Source organism: Musca domestica, unplaced genomic scaffold (genome assembly GCF_030504385.1).
Source record: "Musca domestica strain aabys unplaced genomic scaffold, Musca_domestica.polishedcontigs.V.1.1 66, whole genome shotgun sequence".
NCBI lineage: Eukaryota > Metazoa > Arthropoda > Insecta > Diptera > Muscidae > Musca > Musca domestica.
The window spans coordinates 923,847-947,674 of NW_026712376.1; the positions used below are offsets into that span (position 1 = coordinate 923,847).

A 23,828-nucleotide genomic window follows, 5' to 3' on the forward strand; every position below is an offset into this window, starting at 1 on the left:
CACCACACAGACAGATGGACGGAAGGACATCACTAGATCGACTAAAAAATGTCTTGAAATTTATTTAGTCCAAAGAGACCCTATTTCTAAAACCGGTATTTCGACGAGGTAAGTTTTCGAAGTATAAAATGATATATGCCCTCTCTAGCCATATGGCTGAGGGTATAAAAATACCGAATATAGGGAGGAACAGTTATGTAAGACCTATGCGAAGATGTGAATTCTCTGTCATGGGAGGTAGTGTCCATTACAAACTCTTAAGATCAAATTTGAAACAATTCCGCTGAAAAATGTGATACGAATCATCACAATACCGAATATAAAACTTTAATTCTCTCAAAATAGTTATATATATGGGGGTCTATACATTGATCCACCTTTTTCATTTTGTTTGCTATGCATATCAAGAATATATATTCTTTGTGGGGTACTATGGTGAAGGCCAGTTCATAAGAGAACCAGCAAAATTGTTAATATGGCAAATATCCATAGAGGGGATATTTTTTTGTGCTAATATTAGCTATTTGGTATATATATATATATATATGAAATCGAATTATCATATATATGGAGGCTATTTCCAAATCTGAGCCGATCTTCATAAAATTGAAAACAGCCATTTCTTGGCTGCATCTGATATCTTGTACCAAATATTATTCTTGTATCGTTCACCAAATTAGAAGTACTTATTTCTATACTAAATTCGATCTGAAGTGCCAAAATTCACACCATTTGTATTGATATTAGCCATATGGTGCACAAGAAACCAAAAATCGGATGAAGATATGGGAGCTATATCCAAATCGGAACCGATCTTGATAAAATTTGAATCATGAATTGCTAGGTGGTATCTGATATCTGGTGTAAAATAAATAAATAAATATCATTTTGTAGGGTTTATATTACGAATGTGAGGGACTTAAACACCAAAATCGGATGAAACATATATGGGAGCTATAGCTATATCTGAACTGATATCCACCAAATTTGAAGCACATGTTTGTAGGCTGAATTCGGTCAGATGTAGCAAAATTCACACCATTTGAACTGCTATTAGCCATTTGGTGCAGAAGAAACCTAAAATCGGATGAAGATATATATGGGAGCTGTAGCTATACCTCAACCGACTTTCACCAAATTTGAAGCACATGCTTTTAGGCTGAATTCGGTCGGGTGTAGCAAAATTCCCACCATTTGGACATATATTAGCCATTTGGTGCACAAGAAACCTAAAATGAAGATATTTATGGGAGCTATATCTAAATTTGGACCGATTTTCACCAATTTCAATAGGGTTCGTCCTTGAACCAAACAAATTTTATTTAGAAAATTTCATCTCAATTGAATAATAAATGCAACCTGCATTTTGTTTACAAAAATACATGGACAGACAGACGGACGGACATGCATAAATCGACTCAAAATGTGATTCTATGCTGATCACCAAAAGGAACTATGGGACTATCTCGTTTTCTTCTCCATGTTGCAAACAAATGCACAAAGACATAATACCCTTACCACTATGTGGTGTAGAGTATAAAAATTTAAATATTTTTTAAAATTAAAATAATTCATTTATAATTTTTGGACGCCTATCTATGACACTAGCTTCATTTCAATAACACACATCTGTGTGGTTGTAGTGGAATTGCATTGGCTGTAGGTTTGCTTCCACATTCTAATAATTATACCATGGATATAAGTGTGTAAAAATTCATTCTTTCAAAAAGTCATAACCCTAATGTTTATAAAGACTATATTATTACATATATAACAATATTTGTATAGGATATAATAATGTTCGTGGCACAATTATTTCAAGACAGCCTCATTTCAATTAATCCAGCATCCAGCACAGTATTTTATCAAATTTACCTGCACGAAAATGGGTTCACATATCTGTTATGTGGGTGTACACCCACAAGGTTATGGTTATTTTTATCATATGTCAGTGTTGTAGCACAGTGTAATTTATGTCAACACAACATCTAATGTCTAATTTAAATGTATACATTTAACATATAAATACAAAACAATAGAAGGGGAAGCGAGATCAATGTATGTTTGACGTTCCCATTCCAATCATCGATTGCAATACTGCCATCCGGTACGGAGTTGACTTCGGCGACAAAATTTATGACAGAGCCAAGTTGACCAGTAGCCGGCCTTTTATCGTTGGTGTAAGGGTGTGGTGTATAGAGCCCATTGAATAGAATAGCCTGAGAAAGATCATCACATCTATGATAGTATTATTTAATTACGTGGATATACTTATATTTACCAAAGACAACGGCAGATCGATGGGCGTAGGAAAATCCATCCATATAACACTGCTCGAACAGGGTGGAGCCAATAAAGTGCCGGAATAGTGGTAGTAGGAAACTATGGCTTTTGGCATCATGTGGATTAACGGCATAGGTGGTACTGCTGTCGATGTATTTGGCGTTTTGATTTCTTTCAAAAATTTTGCCAAAATTCCATATCCCGCATAGAAATCATTTCCCATCTATTGAAAAGAGAAAATAATTGTTTTAAATAAAACATATGAAATGGCATGATTCAGGAGGAAAGCTGTCAAGCAAAACTTTCTATTGCCAAATAATAGGTTTCCTAACTTATTCTTGGCAACTACTTACATTAAAACCAAAGAAGGTTTATTAACTTTGTAATTCCGTATGTAACATCCCTAAATGTTCAACCAACCTATTGTTTTCATACTCTCCGCGTTGAAAAGGAGGATATATTAACTTTGACATTCCGTTTGTAACATTCCTAAATATTTCTAGTAGACCTAAAAAGAATTCCAAGCCGATTTAACGTTGTATGTCTGTCCGTCTGTCTGTTGAAATTACTGGCATTTTTTAGGGCCAACCTTTGGTTTTTTTAGTGCCAACCTTGCTTTCCAAAATAATCTAGACACAATAGTTCAACGGATTAGCATCCTGAGATTTTGGTGGCCATTGTGTGCTGGAAATGAAGTGAGGAACCTCATTTCGTAACCTTTCTTGGTGGCGCATGCTGAGTGCGCTGGTGCTGTGTCCTGTTGGAATGTTCAAGGTCTGCGACTAAAATACTTGCGTGCCCAAGGCTTTAATACACCCTCCACAATATTTTTGCGATAATATTCGGCATTTATTCTGATGCCACGGTCGATTAATGCGAGCGGAGTGCGACCATGGTCTGTTACGGCGGCCCACACCATCACCATGCCCGGCGCTTGTGTTCTGGTGGCCAAACGAAGGTGCACATTTTCAGCTGACCTCTTTGGCAAGTAAACACGATCATTTTGTTTGTTTACAAACTGCTGGACAACGAATGTTTTCTCATCGGAGAAAACCGAATTCGCCAGTTCACCACTTTCGGCCAAGCGAAGCAGCTCTTTAGCTCTTTTCAGTCTATCTTCTTTTTGTTGCGGTGTAAGTTCTTGCACTTTTTGGATTTTCAATGGATTTAACTCCTCAAGCTCATTTTTCAATATTTGCGAATGGAATATTGCGATATGTTCAGCTCACGAAACATTTTTCGTCCACTGCGACGCGGATTGCGATTAAGTCGCTTCTTTACTTTTCGAACCATTTCTGCTGATATTGCGGTTTTCTTCCCTCCACTGCCTTGACGTCGGGCTACGCTACCAGTATCACGGTAACGAGCGATGGTACGAGACACAAAAGATTAAAAGACACATTTAAATGCTGGAGTGCTCTAACAATAGCCACTTGTGGTTTTCCAGCCAAATATAAAGAAATCACACTATCACGCTTGAAATTCATCACGAATAACTTTTTTTCTGGAAAATTCTCACCAAAATACTTTTGTACTCTTGTAAACAATATAATGAGCTGTCACTGGAATAATATTAACAGCTGTCGGTCGAGGGGCTTAGATTGGTTTGCAGTTTTTTTTTTTATCTCACCCTGTAATGATACCTTCCGATATTCGGTATTTTGATGATTTTCGCCACAATTTTGTACCCTCAGCCATATGGCTAGAGAAGGTTTGACACAGCTACAACGTACTTCATCGAAATAACGGTTTTAAGTCTCCAGAGGACCTAGGTCTCTTTGGACCAAATCTGTTTCAGGACATTTGGGGTCCATTTAGAGATGTCCGTCCGTAACCCAAGTTTTGCATAGATAATTCAAAAAATTCCGGTGAATAATGTCGCTAAAATCATCAAAATACCGCATATCGGGAGGTACCGTGCACAGATAATTTTCTGTCTTAGGCTGTAGTGTCCATTTCGAACTTCAAATACCAATTTGAAACAATTTCGGTAAATAATGTCGCTAAAATCATCCAAATACCGAATATCGGGAGGTATGGGGGCTATACGAAGACGTGGACCTGCACAGACAATTTTCTGTCTTAGGCTGTAGTATCCATTTCGAAATTCAAATACCAAATTTGAAACAATTCCGGTTAATAATGTCGCTAAAATCATCAAAATACCGAATATCGGGGGGTACCGTTATATGGGGGCTACATGAAAACGGGGACTTACATGGCCCATTTACGAACTTAACCTGCCTACTGAAAAAATAAACATGTGTGCAAAATTTTAGCCTTCTATCTCAATTCGTTCGACAGACAGACGGACATCGCTAAATCGACTTAGAATTTTACGCTGATCCGGAATATATATACTTTGTTGGGTCTGACATGAGTATTTCGAGGAGTTACAAACGGAATGACGAAGTTAATGAATGAAACAATGAAATGTTAAACCAATTCTGGGATTAAAATTGTTATACCCTCCACCATACTATGGAGGGTATAAAAATTTCAATTCCAGAATTGGTTTAACATTTCATTGTCCCAACAGCTGTGGCGATGCGACTACCTGTATTCATCTACCATGGCTGTAACGCAGGCAAATAAGACAAGAAATCGATTAAAAAGTAACTAGCATGGATAAATAACCGATAAGAATAACCGGAAAGAATTAATAACCGATAGCCTGCAACCAACCATATTAAGTTCTGGTACATGAATACTTTACTTATCGCAAATCATCGATTTCAAAGAAGTGTCCAATGTCGGGAAGACATAGAGAAGAATACCTTTTTGACTCATGGACATTCATTCCTGGTTGAGAATAAAAAATGCGAAGGCGACGAACATAAAAGCGGATAATTATGGAGAAGCGAAAGAAACATTTTAAGAGTGAAGAAAATTTGTTTAGTTTACTTTCATAATTGGTTGCTGGTCAAAAGAGTGAATATTTTTTGCGTGGAATTGGAGTGTTGTTTGAATTATGACAGATTTGCTGCTCAGCTGTTCTCCTCTGGTGTGGCCACCTCTAAATTGTGGTGGTGGTCAGCGTACGAGCATAAACTATATAAAATGTTTGTAATCGTTACTTTTCGTATTTTCTCAAAGTACGAAACAAAATCGATATTAAGATAACGGGACTTGTTATCCACCGCACATGGTGTTGCGGAATAGTGAAAAATAAACAAAATGATAAATAAAACACAAAATATGTGTTTGTTTTCTCTTTCGAGACGAGCTTAATGATCTGAAATTTGCAGTGAAAAGGAAAGCCAGATAGACACTATCACACACTCACCACTATGCGACGCGTTTCAAAAATATTTGAATTTTTATATAATAAAAATTGGCGGGTTTATTGATTATTCGAAGAACTTATATTATTTACCTTTTGAAGAACGGGCGTTGTGAAACTATGTTAGCTGGACGAAAATCCGAATAACAACAAGTAAAAAAGCTATAAGTTCGGCCGGGTCGAACTTTTAATATCCTCCACCACTTGGCACAAATTTAGCAATTAAAAAATTAAAGTTAAAAATTCTGTTAAAATCTTAAAAATACCGAATGCTTATACGACGACGTGGACCTGCATAGCCAACTTTTGTCATAAGTTATTACAATATTTAAATGCGAAACTTGAGGAAAAATCTGTTTATATGCAGAGACAATTTTCTGGCATGGCATTACGAACTTCACATGCGAAATTTGAAACAATCCCGGTAAACAGTGTCGCTAAAATCATCAAAATACCGAATATCGGGGGGTGCGGTATATGCGGGCTATATGAAGACGTGGACCTACATGGCCCATTTTCTGTTTTATGCTGCAGTATCTATTGAGAACTTCAAATACCAAATTTGGAACAATTCCGGGGAATAATGTCGCTAAAATCATCAAAATACCGAATTTCGGGGGGTACCGTTATATGGGGACTATATGAAGACGTGGACCTACATGGCTCATTTTTTGACTTAGGATGTAGTATCCATTACAAACTTCAAATACCAAATTTGAAACGATTCCGGTAAACAATGTCGCTAAAATCATTAAAATTCCAAATATCGGGGGGTACCGTTATATGGGGACTATATGAAGACGTGGACCTACATGGCTCATTTTTTGACTTAGGATGTAGAATTTATTACGAATTTCAAATGCCAAATTTGAAACAATTCCGATGAATAATGTCGCTAAAATCATCAAAATACCGAATATCGGGAGGTACCGTTATATGGGGGCTATATGATAACTTGGACCTACATGGCCCATTTTCGAACTTAACCTGCCTAGTGGCAAAATATACATGTGTGCAATCAATTTGTTCGAAAGATAGCGTGATTACAACAGACAGACAGACATGGCTAAATCGTCTTAGAATTTTACGCTGATCAAGAATATATATACTTTGTTGGGTCTGACATGAGTATTTTGAGGAGTTACAAACGGAATGACAAAATTAATATACCCTCCATAGTATGGTGGAGGGTATAAAAAGCTAAATAATTAGCGAGCACGTCTATGGCCGGTTATTACATATTTTCAATAGATTAACCCTTTGTGGCGCGAGGACATAATTTTTTTTTTTTTTTTTTTTTTTTTTGTTTTATGTGTATAGGGTCTTAAATATGATTTTATTGGCGGAAATAATAACTACTTTTTTATTTCTATAGTTTAAGTACTTATTTTTATTAAAAAACTTTGTGTTGCAGAAGTGTAACATTGCGCTCAAAGCTGTGAAAAATTGAACTTATTTATAAGAAGTCTGAAAATTGTTGAAACAGTTTTTTGCTTACTATAACACAAACTAATACCATATTTTTCGCAGCCACTTGCATCGCATTTCGCAGCAACCGGCCGGTACCCGTATTGGTCCAACCTGAAATCTTTTCGAGGAGCATGTTGTACCGAACCCTTCTTCTTTTTGTTTTTAATTTGGTTTTCAATATCACTCTTACGTTTTAACCGGTCAACAGTTTTATATTTACATAACGTCTCTGCTACAGCAATTCTGAACTCAGAAGAGCTAAGTATTTTACCTGAGCATCCTTTCACTTTGTATATCCATAGGTGGTAAAAAATACCTGTATACCAACGTTTACTTCTTAGTTTTACTTTTGCAGTAACCCATAACGGAGTCTAATGATCTACGCCGCCCGTGTGTTGATTGTATTCGGAAACAAGAAAAGGGCGCTCAATAAAAACGTATTTCTTTCCCGACTTATCTCATCTTTTAACTGTAGTTGCAAAATGCAAAATTTGATGGTAAGGTGACGATTTTATTATCTCTCCAAGCAACCAGAGCTACCTAATTGAAATAAAATAAACTATTTCCTGACCAGTTACATTTATTGGTTTATTGGAATCATTCTGAACGGAATATAGATTAGTCTGGTCTGTAATTAGGTTGATCATATCGTCAGTAATAAGATACGAAACTATCTCAAATGGAGTGTCTAAACTAAGTATCTCTGGAGGAAGCTTTTCTGAAACACGAAAACGTTGTTGCGCATCATTTAACAGTAAACTTTTCGATTTCCATGTGATACTAGCCTTAGCATTACGATCAGACAACTTTGAAGCTGCTGCAAAATTTGTGCTTGGGGAATCGAAGCTAATGACCATAGCAGCGGTAAGATGCGGTTGCTACATTCCTCATCGGAATGTATATTTCGGATCGATTGCACCGTCGTCATCAGACCTGCACAGACAATTTTCTGACATGGGTTGAAGTATCCATTACGAACTTCACATGCGAAATTTGAAACAATTCCGGTAATTAATGTCGCTAAAATCATCAAAATACCGAATATCGGGGGTTACGGTATATGGGGGCCATACGAAGACGTGGACCTACATGGCCCATTTTCTGTTTTATGCTGCAGCATCTATTACGAACTTCAAATGCCAAATTTGGAACGATTCCGTTTAATAATGTCGCTAAAATCATCAAAATACCGAATATCGGGGGGTATGGTATATGGGGGTTATACGAAGACGTAGACCTACACAGATTATTTTCTGTCTTAGGCTGTAGTATCCATTACGAACTTCAAATGCCAAATTTGAAACAATTCCGGTGAATAATGTCGCTAAAATCATCAAAATACCGAATATCGGGAGGTACCGTTATATGGAGGCTATATGATAACTTGGGCCTACATGGCCCATTTACGAACTTAACCTGCCTACTGGCAAAATATACATGTGTGCAACATTTTAGCATTCTATCTCAATTTGTTCGAAAAATAGCGTGATCGTCTTAGAATTTTACGCTGATCAAGAATATATATACTTTGTTGGGTCTGACATGAGTATTTCGAGGAGTTAAAAACGGAATGACAAAATTAATATACCCTCCATAGTATGGTGGAGGGTATAAAAATGGGGGAAAATACATCGCATAACGCAATGTTGCATAAATGTAACAAACACAAGTCAGGCCAAAACTAAAAAAGGATCTGATTATCCAAGAAAACGTTAACGCATTATTGAATAATAGATTATCGCCTTTATTATATAAACATTTCACAAATGTATTATTTGCCTTTTCCACTTAAATACTTTTGTAAAAAAAAATCGAGAATCGCGAAACCGGTTTGCACATGTGCTTTTCTAAAAATAAGTAGCACATTCCAGTGTTGCCATATACTAAGATTATTTGATATTAAATCGTTTTGGAACTTTGTTGCTATTGTACTACACCGAGTAAAATCGTTCAATTAGCATTTAATGCAGTTTTAAATCCCCTTGAATGGCATGTTGCAGAAATACAACATGGCGCCACAAAGGGTTAAAAAGTGATGTTGTCGGACACATAAATCGTTTTTCGTTATTATACCCTACACCACATAGTGGTAAGGGTATTATGTCCTTGTGCATTTGTTTGTAACATGGAGAAGGAGGCAAGACAGACCCATAGTTACTTTTGAAGATCTCCATACAATCACTTTCCGTGTTGATTTATGCATGTCAGTCCATCTGTCCGTCCGTCCGTCTGTCCATGTAATCTTGTGAACAAAATGCAGGTCGCATTTATTATCCGATTGAGATGAAATTTTTGCACAAGCAATTTGTTTGGCCCAAGGACGAACCCTATTGAAATTGGAGATAATCGGTAAAAAATTAGATATAGCTCGTCGCTTCGTCCGATATGCCTTTTATTGTGCACCAAACGTGTAACATCAGCCCGAATAGTATGGCATTTGGCACATACAATCAAATTAGGCTTGAAAATAAGTATGCCAAATTTGATCGAAATCGGTTCAGATATAGCTATAGCTCCCATATATATTGCTCATCCGATCTGTTATTTTTGTGCTCCGCAGCCGTAATATGCACTCCGTAACAACGATATTTAGGGAAATATATCAAATACAGCTCAGAAATATCTTTGACAAATTTTATCGAGATCGGTTCAAATTTGGATATAGCTCCCATATATATTTTTATCCGATTTCAAATTAATTTTGCAACAAATGGGCAATACAAGTCCGAATTTAAAAGATACAAATACTTCGGCATATTTAGTCCTTTGGAATTGTCTGAAAACTGACACAAGTAGTTCCTTCTGAGTACTTTACCCCGCGGAAGAGAATAGTTTATATAGGTCCACTATATCGTATAACCCCCTTATAACGGAACCCTCGATTTTGATTATTTTGATGATTCTGAGCACATTATCCACTGGAAGAGAATTTTTTATATAGATCCACGTTTTCGTATAGCCCTCATATAACGGTACCCTCGATATTCGGCATTTTAATGAATTTAAGGAGAATATTCTTCGGAATTGTTTCAAATTCCGAAAATTATCTATGCATGTCCTCGTCTTCTTATAGCCACCATATAACGATACCTCCCGATTTTCGGTGTTTTGGTGAATTTAGTGACATTTATTTATTTATTTTTATGCCCTCCACCATACATATACCCTCCATATTAAGTTCGTCATTCCGTTTATAACACATCGAAATAATAATTTTAGACCTAACAAAGATATATATTCTTGATCAGCGTAAAATACTAAGATGATTTAGCCATGTCTGTCCGTCCGTCCAAATAAATATAGGAAGCTAAAATTTTGCACAGATCAGTCTTTTGCCTGCAAGCATGACTAGTTTGAAGATGGTCTATATCGGTCCACAATATCGTATAGCCCCCATGTATGTGTACCCGATATTCGGTGTTTTTATGTAAGTAACCAAATTTTTCAGTGAAATTGTCTGAAAACCCACAAAAGGAGTTCCTTCTAGTATTTTATTTTAAACCCTGGGAGAGTATTGTCTATGTAGGTCCACGATATAATATATCCTTCATATAACTGTACCTCCCTATATTCGGCATTTTGATGCTTTGAGATATATTTTTCAATGGAACTGTCTAAAAATCCATACTAAAAGTTCTTCCTAAGCACTGTACCCCCTGGAAGAGACCGACATAGGTCCACGTATGGTATAGCCCACGATATTCGATATTTTGACGAGTTAAGGGACATTATTCACCTCAGTTGTTGCAAATGTCGTATTTAGAATTCGTAATGGGTACTACAGTATATGCAAAAATAAGTAAAAAAGCTGTAAGTTCGGCCGGGCCGAACTTTGAATAACCTCAAATACAAATTTGGCAATTTTCAAAAAAAAAAAAAATAAAATCTGTTAATAATTCTTTTAAAATCTTAAAAATACCGAAAGTAGCCGTTATATTGGGGTATATACGACGGGGACCTACATAGGCATTGTTGTCATAAGCCATTACCATATTAAAATTCGAAACTTGAAAAAAACATCTGTTTATAATGTAGGGGCTATATGCAGACGTGGACCTACATGGCCCATTTTCTGTCGTAGGCTGTAGTATCCATTGCGAACTTCAAATACTAATTTTGAAACAATTCTGGTAAATAATGTAGCTAAAATCATCAAAATACTACATATCGGGAGGTACCATTATATGGGGGCTATACGAAGACGTGGACCTACATGGCCCATTTTCAATACCCTTTCAAAATAAAAGTCCTGCAGACATATTACACATTTGAGTAACATTTTATCCACCTACTTCATTTCGTCCCGAAGCTAGAGTGATTTCCACAGGCGTAAAGACGGAGAGAAGGGCTGACATTGCTCAATCGACATAGAATTTTATGCTGATCAAGAATATATACACTTTGTGGGGTCTAAAATGTATTTTTCGAGGTGTTACAAATGGAATGACAAACTTAATGTACCCTTCATACTTTGGTGGAGGGTATAAAAAATGTGTATGCAGACTTACGTCTGTATCGTCTCCATATCGATACCTCCCATTATTTGGTATTTTGGTGATTTTAGCGACATTATTCAAGGGAGTTGTCTCAAATTTCATGTTTAGAGTTCGTTCGTGGGAACTACAATCTATGTCAGAAAATTGTCTATACAGGTCCAGTTCTTTGTATAGGCCCCATATATCAGTGTCTCCATATTTTCGGTATTATGATGATTTTAGGTACAATATTCATGGCGATCAAGATCATATCTACAAGTTTCATACCGCAAAGAAAAAGGCCAATGCAGCTAGTCCATTATCGGCGTGCGAAGCCTCATCAAAATCTTTCTTTTTTGTGTTTCGAAACAGGATGTGCATCTCCATTGGCCTTATGGCTGTGTCATTGACACCTGTGGTCCTGTCCCATTCAAAACGAATTTGATCCAGTTCGTAGACTTCATTTTCTTTAAGAGGACCATCGGATATTAACGGTGGAGCGCCATCGTATGTTAAATCCAGAACGATATAGTAACCCTTGTTTGTCATTACGGCGTTCTGCGGCATCTTATCAAAATGCCTAAATTTCAGATCCACGAAGGTTTTGCCTAAGACATCAAAATGAAATGCATTTATTGGAAGTTTGTGTTTTCCCGCGCATTGATAGTTCGGTTTATTACAGTCTTCTGGCTGCGGTTTACCTGAAATTATACATTCTTATTAGAAAATAAATCGAAAGGCATAAAAAAAAACTTAACAAAATGGTAACGAATTGTTTATGAAGTTCAAATGATTTATTCTCTGATAATTGGTTTGTGTCAGTCAAAATTTGTTACAAAGCAAGGCCTATATAAGGTCGGACAGATAAAAATGTTTGTATATTTGATTGTCTATTTTTTTTGTAATCTATAGACTTAAAGCCGCAAAACAGATTTTTCTGTTCTCAGAGAAAAAGGATAATCCGAATTTGTATTAGTGCTAGGTCAGGTGCGAAAATGGACAACATCGGTCCATTCCATCAAGAACCACCCCCACAAAGGGTTAACATTTTCAATATCCATCCAATTCCATTCAGACTTGGCACATCCCAATTTTTCAATCAATACAAGATGTGTTATAAAGATGGTAGAGGTCGGACCATTCCTTCTAGTACCTCCCTCACAAAGGGTTAACAATTTTGATTTTTTTTTCCATATTTATCCCAGTTTTCTGGTTGAGAGAAATATTTAGATGTAGCAAGTGGTGAAGAATCGCTGACTTGTTTCGCAAATTATGACAGATCAAAGCTTTGTGAAACTTTGTGGGTGAGGTACCAGAAGGGTTTCGCAAATATATGTCATCTTAAACACAGATATTGTGTTCTCTTTCTTCGAGCGTTTTGTTTTTAAAAATCTTGAACCCTGAGTGGGGTGGTACCCGAAATAATGGTCCGGTCTCCACCATCTTTATAACAGATCTTGTGTTGATGGAAATATTGAGATGTGTCAAGTGTGAATGGAATCGGATGTTAATTTCGCCTTTGTGGGGGAAGTACCAGAAGGAGAGGACCTGTTTTGATGATCCTAGTCACATTTGCCCACGATTTTTTTTTAAAAAAAGTGAACCTATGCGTTTAATGTGCTCTATGGATATTCAACATTTTGACCATTTGTGGTGGAGGTACCAGAAGGAGATAACATATATATCCCACCTTCACAACAGATATTGTGTTAGAAGAAATAATGAAATGTGTGAAATATAAGGAGAACGTGATACTTATTTCGGATTTTATAAACGTTTTGGTTATTCAAAACTTTGACCCCTGTAGGGGAGGGGCCAGAAGGAATAGTCCGATCTTAACCGCCTTAATAGCAGATCCTGTGTTGATGGAAATATTAAGATGTGCCAAGTCTAAATGGAATCGGATAATCGGATTATCTTAACACCAGACCTTGGCTTAATAAAACTTTAGGGATGTGTGAAATCAGACTCATACATGAGGGAGGTACTTGATAGAGTAGGACGATATTGTCCATTTTAGCACCTGATCTAGCACTGACGCAGATATTTGGATTTGCAAAGTTGGAGCAAAATCGGATTATTATTTCTCTTTCTGTACAACAAAATATTTTTTGGAATATTTCGATTTTTTTGTGTTTGGAGGTACCAGATGGAGTGGACCGATATTGCCCATCTCCGAACTCGATCTATGTTTGATAATTATATTACGTTGTACTAAGTTTGGCCCAAATCGGATACTCCCTTCGAGAGTTATCGTGCGCACCAGCCAGCAAACCAAACGGACGGACGGACGTCGCTAGATCTACTACAAATGTCCTGAAACGGATTTAGCCCAAAGAGACCTAGAGTCTAAAACCGTTATTGGTATAATCAAAAGTTGAAGCTTGACCTTGAATTTCTCTGCAACTACTGACACGAATTTTATCGTTTTTGATTCAGCGGAGAACTGTATGTGTTACCTGTCGAACAAAGAACAAGTAAAATGAACAAACTGATGCTTATTTCGGTTTGAAATGTGTGTAAAACCATCATAATACCGAATATCTAGAAGTACTGTTATATATGGGTTACATAGACAATTTTATAGTACCACTCAATATTCGGTATTTTAGTGGGTTTCCAATTTCATATTTGATTTTCGGAATCGGAAATACAGCCTAAGACAGCCAAATTGTATATGCAAATACCAAATTGTAAATACCAAATTTGAAATAGTTCCGGAAAATAATGTCACTAAAATCATCAAAATACCGAATATCGGGGGGTGCCGTTACATGGAGGCTATACGAAGACGTGGACCTGCACAGACAGTTTTCTATCATATTCTGTAGTATTCATTACGAACTTCAAATACCAAATTTTAAATAGATCCGGTAAATAATGTCTCTAAAATGTGGGGACTATACGAAGACGGGACTATACGAAGACTACATGGCTTATTTTCTGTCTTAGGATTTTGTATCTATTACGAACTTCAAATACCAAATTTGGAACAATTCCTGTAAATAATGTCTCTAAAATCATCAAAATAGCGAATATCGGGGGTACCGTTATATGGAGGCTATACGAAAACGTGGACCAACATGGCCCGTTTTCTGTTTTATGCTATAGTATCTATTACGAACTTTAAATACCATTTTTGAAACAATTCCGGTAAATAATGTCGCTAAAATCACCAAAACACCGCATATTGGGAGGTACTGTTATATGGGGCTATACGAAGACGTAGATGACCCGTTTTCTGTCTTAGGCCGTAGCATTCATTACGAACTTTAAATACCAATTTTGAGACAATTCCGGTAAATAATGTCGCTAAAATCATCAAAATACCGCATATCTGGAGGTACCGTTATATGGGGGCTATGCCTTAGGCCGTAGTATCCATTACGAACTTTAAATACCAATTTTGAAACAATTTCGGTAAATAATGTCGCTAAAATCAAAATACCGCATATCGGGAAGTACCGTTATATGGAGACTATGCGAAGACGTGAACCTACATGGCCCGTTTTCTGTCTTAGGCCGTAGTTTGTCATTCCGTATAAAATTGTATGTCGATTTCTGTGTATCCGTCATTCCGTCTGTGAAAATCACTCTAGCTTCCGAACGAAATGAAGTAGATTGATAAAATTTTATTCAAATGTATATTATGGCTGCAGAACTTTTTGTATTGAAAATGGGTCATGTAAAATGGGTCACGTTTTGTTATAGCCCCCATATAACAGTACCTCCCAATATTCGGTATTTTGATGATTTTAAAGACATTATTTACCGGATCTATTTAAAATTTGGTATTTGAAGTGCGTAATGAATACTACAGCCTACGATAGAAAACTGTCTGTGCAGGTCCACGTCTTCGTATAGCCCCCATATAACAGTACCTCCTGATATTCGGGTTTTTGACGATTTTAGCAACATTATTAACCGGAATTGTTTCAAGTTTGGCATTTGATGTTCGTAATGGACGCTACAGCCTATGACAGGAGATTCGTTGTGCAGGTCCACGTCTTCGTATAGCCCCCATATAACAGTACCTCCCGATATTCGGTATTTTGATGATTTTAGCTACGTTATTCACCGATTTTTTTCTAAGTTTCGCATTTGAATATTGTAATGGCTTATGACAAAAGTTACCTACGCAGGTCCATGTCGTCGTATTGACCCCAATATAACAGCTACATTCGGTATTTCTAAGATTTTTAACGGATTTTATTGTTTTTGAGAATTGCCAAATTCGTTCCAAACGATGGAGGGTGTTCAAAGTTCGGCCAGGCCGAACTTACAGCTTTTTTATTTGTTTCACATTACACGTTTGTGTGTAATTATGCAGAAAGAATTTCATTATCATTCAGCTGGATAATCAATAAAGTGACCATCTATTTATTTGATTCAGAAATTAAAATGCTTTTGTTTTATTCCGGGTTTTCTTCCCCTCTTTATTGGAACGATGCAATAATGATTATATTAAAAAAAAAAAACAATCATATTGTGACCATATAAAAAATGTTAATTGAAAAGTAATTAATTTTAGCGAAATATCATAAATATATTTGAAAGGTTAATGAGGCACATTAATGGTTATGGGTATATAATTATAATAAGGAATTCACTATTTTAGTTGTCATGGTGATTGTTCGATGGCACATTAAAACGTATGTGGGTATGTGTGTTTATAACCTCCGCATACATAGTACAAAGACCTGAAATGGTAATGACTAGACAAAGTGGTTTGTGTCTACAATACATAGAGTAACAGCTCATGACAGATGCATGTTAATATAAAAACAACAATTACAGACACGAACGACAAATAAAATGTGGTTTTGAAATTCTATTCCATAGACCTTTCCGAAAAATTGCATGTTGCCTAATTGGTTTAAATCAGTTAACATTGGTAACTATGTTGTTATGATATCATAACAACAGAGGTACAGGGTGAGATGACAAAACTGCAACCAATTTCAGACTGCTGTCATTTCTAAGCCACTCGTCTGACAGCTGTTAAAATTATTCCAATGACAGCTCATTGTATTGTTTACAAGCGTACAAAAGCATTTTGGTGAGAATTTTCCCGGAAAGGAGTTATTCGTGAACTCGTGGTACTCAAGCGTGATTGCACAATTTCTTTATAATTGCCTGGAAACCCACAAGTGGCTATCGTTAGAGCACTCCAGCATTCAAATGTGAATAAATCTTTTGTGTCTCACACCATCGCCCGTTACCGTGATACTGATACCGTGGCTCGACGTCAAGGAAGAGGACGGAAGAAAACAGCAGCAACATCAGTAGAAATAGTTCGAAAAGTAAAAATGCGACCAAATCGAAGCTCACATCGCAGTGGCCGAAAGGTGGCTCGTGAGCTAAACATATCGCAATATTCCATTCGGCAAATATTGAAAAATGAGCTTGGGGAGGTAAATCCATTGAAATTCCAAAAAGTGCCAGAACTTACACCGCAACAGAAAGAAAATAGACTTAAAAGAGGTAAAGAGTTGCTTCGCTTGACCGAAAGTGGTGAACTGCCGATTTTGGGTTTCACCGATGAGAAAACATTCGTGGTCCAGCAGTTTGTAAACAAATAAAATGATAGTGTTTACTTGCCAAATAGGTCAGCTGAAAATGTGCACCTTCGTTTGGCCACCAGAACACAAGCACCGGCCATGGTGGTGGGGTGTACCGCCATAACAGCCGATGGTCGCTCTCCGCTCGTCTTAATCGACCGTGCGGATATTATCGCGAAAATATTCTGGACCTCGGACATTCCAACAGGACTCAGCACCATCGCACTTAGCACGCGCCACCCAAGAATGGTTACAAAATGAGCTTCCTCGCTTCATTTCCAGCTTACCAAGGCCACCAAAATCTCCGGATATCAATCCGTTGAACTGTTGCGTCTGGAGTATTTTGGAAAGCAAGGTTGGCACTTTTCTTACTAAAAGTCCCATTCGCTCTACTATTTTCCAACCTTTAAACTTGGTATTTTACTGATTGTACTCCCAAAGAATTTTGCATTTTGAGCTCTCTTGGACGGATTATTGTCACATGAAAGAAGTAGGTTCACGTTTTGAAATGAGCCCCATTAGGCTTTTTCGGCCATTTTTTTGCTTTTTTTTTTTTTTTTTTGTTTTTAAATTATGTGGACAAAAATGAAATATTGAAATTTTTTCAGCATTATATTATGTTTTTGAAACACCATCCAGTATGCTACGTATGGAAGGTTTATTAAGTTTGCAGCTCCATTTGTGACTCATTGAAATAATTATGATACACCCAACATTGTGAAATGACCAAAAGTCGTTACAGTTCTTATTGGATACAAACATTTGATCTAACGGAATGGTCTCCCAGTGGTAGCTAGTGATATTACTCCAAACAAACTACGTGCGAATGTACCTGGCGGCGGATACCAGAATTAAATCACGCCGTCAATAAAAAAAAACAGGGGACTGCGTAAAGTACGGCAGACAGCGTGACCGCTGTGCCACTAAAGTATCAATTTTGCCACTTTTTTATTTTGATCCTAAATGAGCCACTTTTTTGAATTTTTGTGCCACTTTTTTATACATTGTGCCACCTTTCTTTGAACTACATTTCCATTTCCATTTCACTTAAACTTTTCAGAAACTTTGTAAAAAAGGAATTCATAAATCGTCTTGAAATTTGGACCATTGACTATAAAAATTGTTGTCACATCAAGGATGTAACCCAAAAATATATATAGATTATGAGGCGCAAACATTAATTTCTTCTGAAAATATCACAGAGAAAATGTTTCTCTAATTAAAGGCAATTTACTTAAATTTTATCAATATGCATGTGATCAAATATTGGCGAGAATTGATACTAATAACAAAAGACTGAATATTTTAGGATTCTTAGACCTCTTCACATTAAATCTATATATATAGATTTAATGTGAAGAGGTCTAAGAATCCTAAAATATTCAGTCTTTACACTTACAGCTTTTTTACATGTTAAATATGCAATATGTACATACATATATTATTACTATATATAGTATTAAATATAGATGAATTTGTTGTTTTGTTCTAAACTGTTGTTTATACCCTCCACCATACTATGGAGGGTATATTAATTTTGTCATTCCGTTCGTAACTCCTCGAAATACTCATGTCAGACCCAACAAAGTATATATATTCTTGAACAGCAAAAAATTCTAAGACGATTTAGCCATGTCCGTCTGTCTGTCTGTGTGTCTGTCTGTCTGTCCGTCTGTCTGTCTGTTGTAATCACGCTATCTTTCGAACAAATTGAGATAGAAGGCTAAAATTTTGCACACATGTATATTTTCCCAGTAGGCAGGTTAAGTTCGTATGTAGGTCCAAGTTATCATATCATATCATATAACGGTACGGAATTATTTCAAATTTGGCATTTGAAGTTCGTAACGGATACTACAGCCTAAGACAGAAAATTATCTGTGCAGGTCCACCTCTTCGTGTAGCCCCCATATTCGGTATTTTGATGATTTTAGCGACATTGTTTACCGGAATCGTTTCAAATTTGGTATTTGAAGTTCGTAGTGGATACTACATCCTAAACCAAAAAATGAGCCATATAGGTCCACGTCTTCATATAGCCCCCATATAACGGTACCCCCCGATATTCGGTATTTTGATGATTTTAGCGACATTATTTACAGGGATTGTTTCAATTTTCGCATGTGAAGTTCGTAATGGATACTTCAGCCCATGCCAGAAATTTGTATGTGCAGGTCCACGTCTTCGTATAGCCCCCGTATAACGGTACCCCCCATATTCAGTATTTTGATGATTTTAGCTACATTATAAACAGATTTCTCTTCAAGTTTCGCATTTAAATATTGTAATAATTTATGACAAAAGTTGCCTATGTAGGCCCACGTCGTCGTATAAGCATTCGGTATTTTTATGATTTTAAGAGAATTTTTAACGGGTTTTATTTTTTGGAAATTGCCAAATTTGTACCAAATGGTGGAGGGTATTAAAAGTTCGGCCCGGCCGAACTTATAGCTTTTTTACTTGTTTTTTAAATAAAATGTGAAATAAATTGTGCCACTTTCTGTGCCACCATTTACAATGATATGTGCCAATTTTGTCAAGAAATGATACTTTTTGAAAATTTCCAGCGATCACACTGACGGCAGAGTATAAAAGGAGATGCAGAAGAGTTATTCCTGGTCACATGCGCCCGAAGGAAATTTACTCCTGGCATATGCAGATGATATCATCATCGCTACTGCCGGAGCAATTCTCCGAATATTTCCATACTTAGAAAATGCGCTTAAACGTAGACAAATGTGAAGGGCAAGAAAAAATACTTATACCGCAGAGCCAGGCAGTATGAGCCAAATCTTGTGGTTGGAGGGCAGCAAATTCACAATTCGGACCAGATTAAATATCTGGGCGTTGTTTTGCATAGCAACTTTGAGTTTGTTAGGCATATTGACTACATACTTAGAAAAGTCAAGTGTATATATTGGGCCTACCAGCGTGCTATAAATGCTACTGGAGGGCTGACTGTTAAGGTTAGATTACTTATCTACAAACAGATAATAAGACCTCTGATTGCATATGTTTTTCCTATTTTGTTTGGAATATCTTCCAGCCAAATGGAAAACTCCGCATTTGGGAGAGGCGAATTTTAATTTACCTCTAAAGTGCCTAGACTGAGCTGCATCCGTCGGTAATAGGTTAGTAAGAGAAAGCCTTGTACATGAAACAGAATTGAACAGACTAGCTCGGGCCATTATAGGCCACCGAACAGTTTACTAACGATAAATGAAGAGCATCTTCTTTACAGAGAAGACCATCTCCTTTTCTATCATCGAACGTTTGGGACGCTCGCGTTAGAAAACCCTGTCTATAAGGTATTGCAGTAGCCGGTGTAGCATCCATTGTAAATAGTAGATTAGTTATTAGATTAAGTACTTATAAGTAGATTTATCTTTAGAAATTAAGTATATTTAACAGTAGATAACAGTAGAAATTTAAATGTTAGGGACTCCAGTTTTTTAAACATCATTTTTTTTTTTTTTGGAGAACATTATAATTATAAGCGTAATTATAAGTATATTTGTAATTAAAATAGCAGTAGAGACGGGCTACAGCTTCACTGTAGCCTCAGTTAAGTATTATATAGATAAACTTAGAAAAATAAGATTTATGTTAAGTATCGATATAAGGAAATATTGTTAGCCGTAAGGTATTTTAAAATTTTTTATGGACATTGATGAATAAATTGAAATTATTGTTCGTGGTCAGTCGTCTGTTGAATGCTGATGAGGGTTGAAGGCAAGAGGGTTTATAACGTTACCTTAGCAGGCAATAGTAGCAGTAGTTAGAGTTTTGTTGAAGTAGAATGGGGTTTATAACGTTCCCTTGATTGCAACGATTGTAGTGTTTTGTAGTTAGAGTTGGATAGGGTTTGCAACGTTCCCTTAACCCTAACATTTGTGAGCATCATTAGGGTTGAGAGGAGTTTCAAACGTTCTCTGGAGATCTTGTGTGTTCTCTTGTAAGTAATGAGGGATTTAGAACGTTCCCTTTGCTGCAACGAGTATTGTTTTACGCCATTAGTGAACTTATAATTGATCCAGTGTAATATATATAATAGTGATAGATTGGTTGACCGACCGCAATTGGGTAATACATCCATAAAAATGTGCATCTCAAGGGAATATTTTGATATAATATATTAAAGGCATATAAGAAAAGTTTGCTTCTTCCCCATCCAGAGAATTTTAAACGTTCATTAAGTCTTCTCCATTACGGACAAATGGCAATGTAAGGTGTGAGGTAATGCAAATTAACCGCAACACCAAACAAACGAGTCTTCTCTCAGTTTTTCAAGATCTGCAACAACCTTGTACGTCTCATTGTTACAAAGGATGTTGTGATGCGACCACTGGTCAGGGGAAACACAAAATATTGACTGACTGATGTGGGTAGTGGCAAAATGACTTCTTAAAATATTCTTCCGATGGGAAATATTGGTGGCAATCAAACTTAAATTTTATTTAAAGTCCAAATCCCACCCTCACCACCCCCACACCCTAAATGCTGAATACTTAGAAATATCAGTCAAGTAATAGTTGGGGGATGCCAAAGCAGAAAATATTTACGAAACGTTTATGTCTTTCAGGTAAAGATAGAAAGGAACATTCGCTTTAGTTTTGAACCTTGATTTGTTCATAGTAAGCAGCGACAGAATTACTCACAAGGGGATGTTCGGCTAAATTAGTTGTGATACCTCGAAATTTGTTTCTTTTTTGGATTGTGCGTATTCTTTTTTACTAATTTCTCAGCTATCGGTTCGCAGTTCACAGGTCTGTTTATACTTAAAAAGTACTTGAGATTTGAATCAAAAACTCAAAAAGATAAAGAAGCCTGAGTCTTTTGTGAAAAACTGCAGTGTCTCTTCGCTAAGATGACGTTGATAGTCGAGCAGCTACTCAATGTAGAGTAGACTTGCAGAAAGGCGTTTATTGAAGATAACTGAAGATGATTTTTTATTTACAGGGTGAGATAAAAAACTGCAACCAAGTCAAACGTCCTTAATTTTACATTTTTAAATTTTATTGAATGAAAGCAAATAATGTCGGAAATAGCATCAAATTTTTGTTCGAATTGGTCACTTTTGGCACGAATTATGGCCTTCAAACGGCCAATGAAACCGTCACACTCTGCCCGAATGTTGCTCTGCGGTATTTTGGGTCATTCCCTATTTCTCGGCCACTGCGACGCGGGTTTCGATCAAGTCGCTTCTTTACCTTTCAAACTATTTCTGTAGATGTTGCTGCTCCACTCCTTCTGATACCTGCCCCACAAAAGGGTCTGATCACATATCTGCAATATTTGCAATATTTATACGATATTTATTTAGGTCTGATACGAAATGGACTATATTGGCCCATTCTTTCGAAACCCACTCCATAGAGGGTCAACAATTTGAATGATCATAACAGAAGTCAAAATATATTAAAATAATCAAACATTGACTGAGGGTAGACATCTGTCGGCAAAACCGATTTTTTTTTTGTTGAAAATAATAGATGCAGAATTCAACACACATATAAGAATAACTTAACCCGTATTTTTCACACTATATAGTCCCTTATTTGTCAGTATTATTTATAGAAGAGGACAGTGGCACCAATATATTTATTTCCTTAGAAAATAGTGCTTCCACAAGTCGCGAGCTATGGCAAAACCATTATTCTTAATATACATCAGTTCCTCCTTTACAAAGTACATTAACTGCCATAGTTGCAATATTTCTGGATACCGTAATTGGATGTAGAAGTAGCAAGACTACACACTTCCTAAACTATCTCCTTACATTGACCCCACTCCTCAACTTTGATTCCCATTTGAAATTTAAAGTTTTTAGCTTTCACCGTTCACATGATACCAAATGTAGTACATTTAAGTACTTTTCACCCTTATAGAGCGAATTTTACCTGTTGATGTTTATGCATATATTGTCATTTTATGCCCACAATTTAATTCTAAAATTGTAAAATAATATTATATTATCTAATTTTATATTTATATTAAATTATTGAGTCCGTACTTTAATTCAAATTTGTAACTATATTTATTGCTTTACAAAAATAGCACACACACAAACTCTAACTCTGAGATCCCCAAAAACGGAGATAATTTAAAAATACAAAATCGGTCTTTTGAAATTAATTTGTATACCCTACACCTTGGAAAGGAGGGTATATTAACTTTGTCATTCCGTTTGTAACATCCCTAAATATTCGTCGTAGACCCCATAAAGTATATATATTCATTAACGATGTCCGTTAGTCTGTCTGTTGAAATCACGATACAGCCCACATTATTTGACGTAGAGATATATCGGTCCACGTTTAAGTATAGTCCCCATATAACGTACCTCCCAACATTCGACATTTTTTCACGGATTTGTCTGAAATTGGTATTTGCAGGTCATAATGGATACTAGTTCGTGTGGCGAAACATTGCATGTATAGGTCCAGGCTTTGGTATAGCCCTCCTATAATGGTACCTCCCGATAGTTCGTGTGGCGAAACATTGCATGTATAGGTCCAGGCTTTGGTATAGCCCTCCTATAATGGTACCTCCCGATAGTTCGTGTGGCGAAACATTGCATGTATAGGTCCAGGCTTTGGTATAGCCCTCCTATAATGATACCTCCCGATATTCGGTATTTGGATGATTTTCGCCACATTTTTTCACAGATTTGTCTAAAAATTGGTATTTGTTGGTCATAATGGGCTCTAGCTCCGGTGGCAAAACATTGTATGTATAGGTCTACGTTTTTGTATA

The 23,828-nt window shown here is 36.5% G+C and overlaps 1 protein-coding gene across 1 annotated transcript in view; it reads right to left on the reverse strand.

The window, feature by feature from the left end:
• Positions 1-456: 456 nt before the first annotated feature.
• Positions 457-23,828, reverse strand: part of LOC101897413 (carbonic anhydrase-related protein-like) — a 36,144-nt gene continuing 12,772 nt past the window's right edge. Inside the window, exons 2-4 of the mRNA XM_020037168.2 lie at positions 11,800-12,212; positions 2,282-2,506; positions 457-2,219 (exon numbers count right to left, since the gene is read on the reverse strand). Of these exons, the coding sequence (XP_019892727.2) occupies positions 2,001-2,219; positions 2,282-2,506; positions 11,800-12,212 (857 nt within the window). The 3' untranslated portion in view covers positions 457-2,000. The remainder of the gene's footprint in view (positions 2,220-2,281; positions 2,507-11,799; positions 12,213-23,828) is intronic.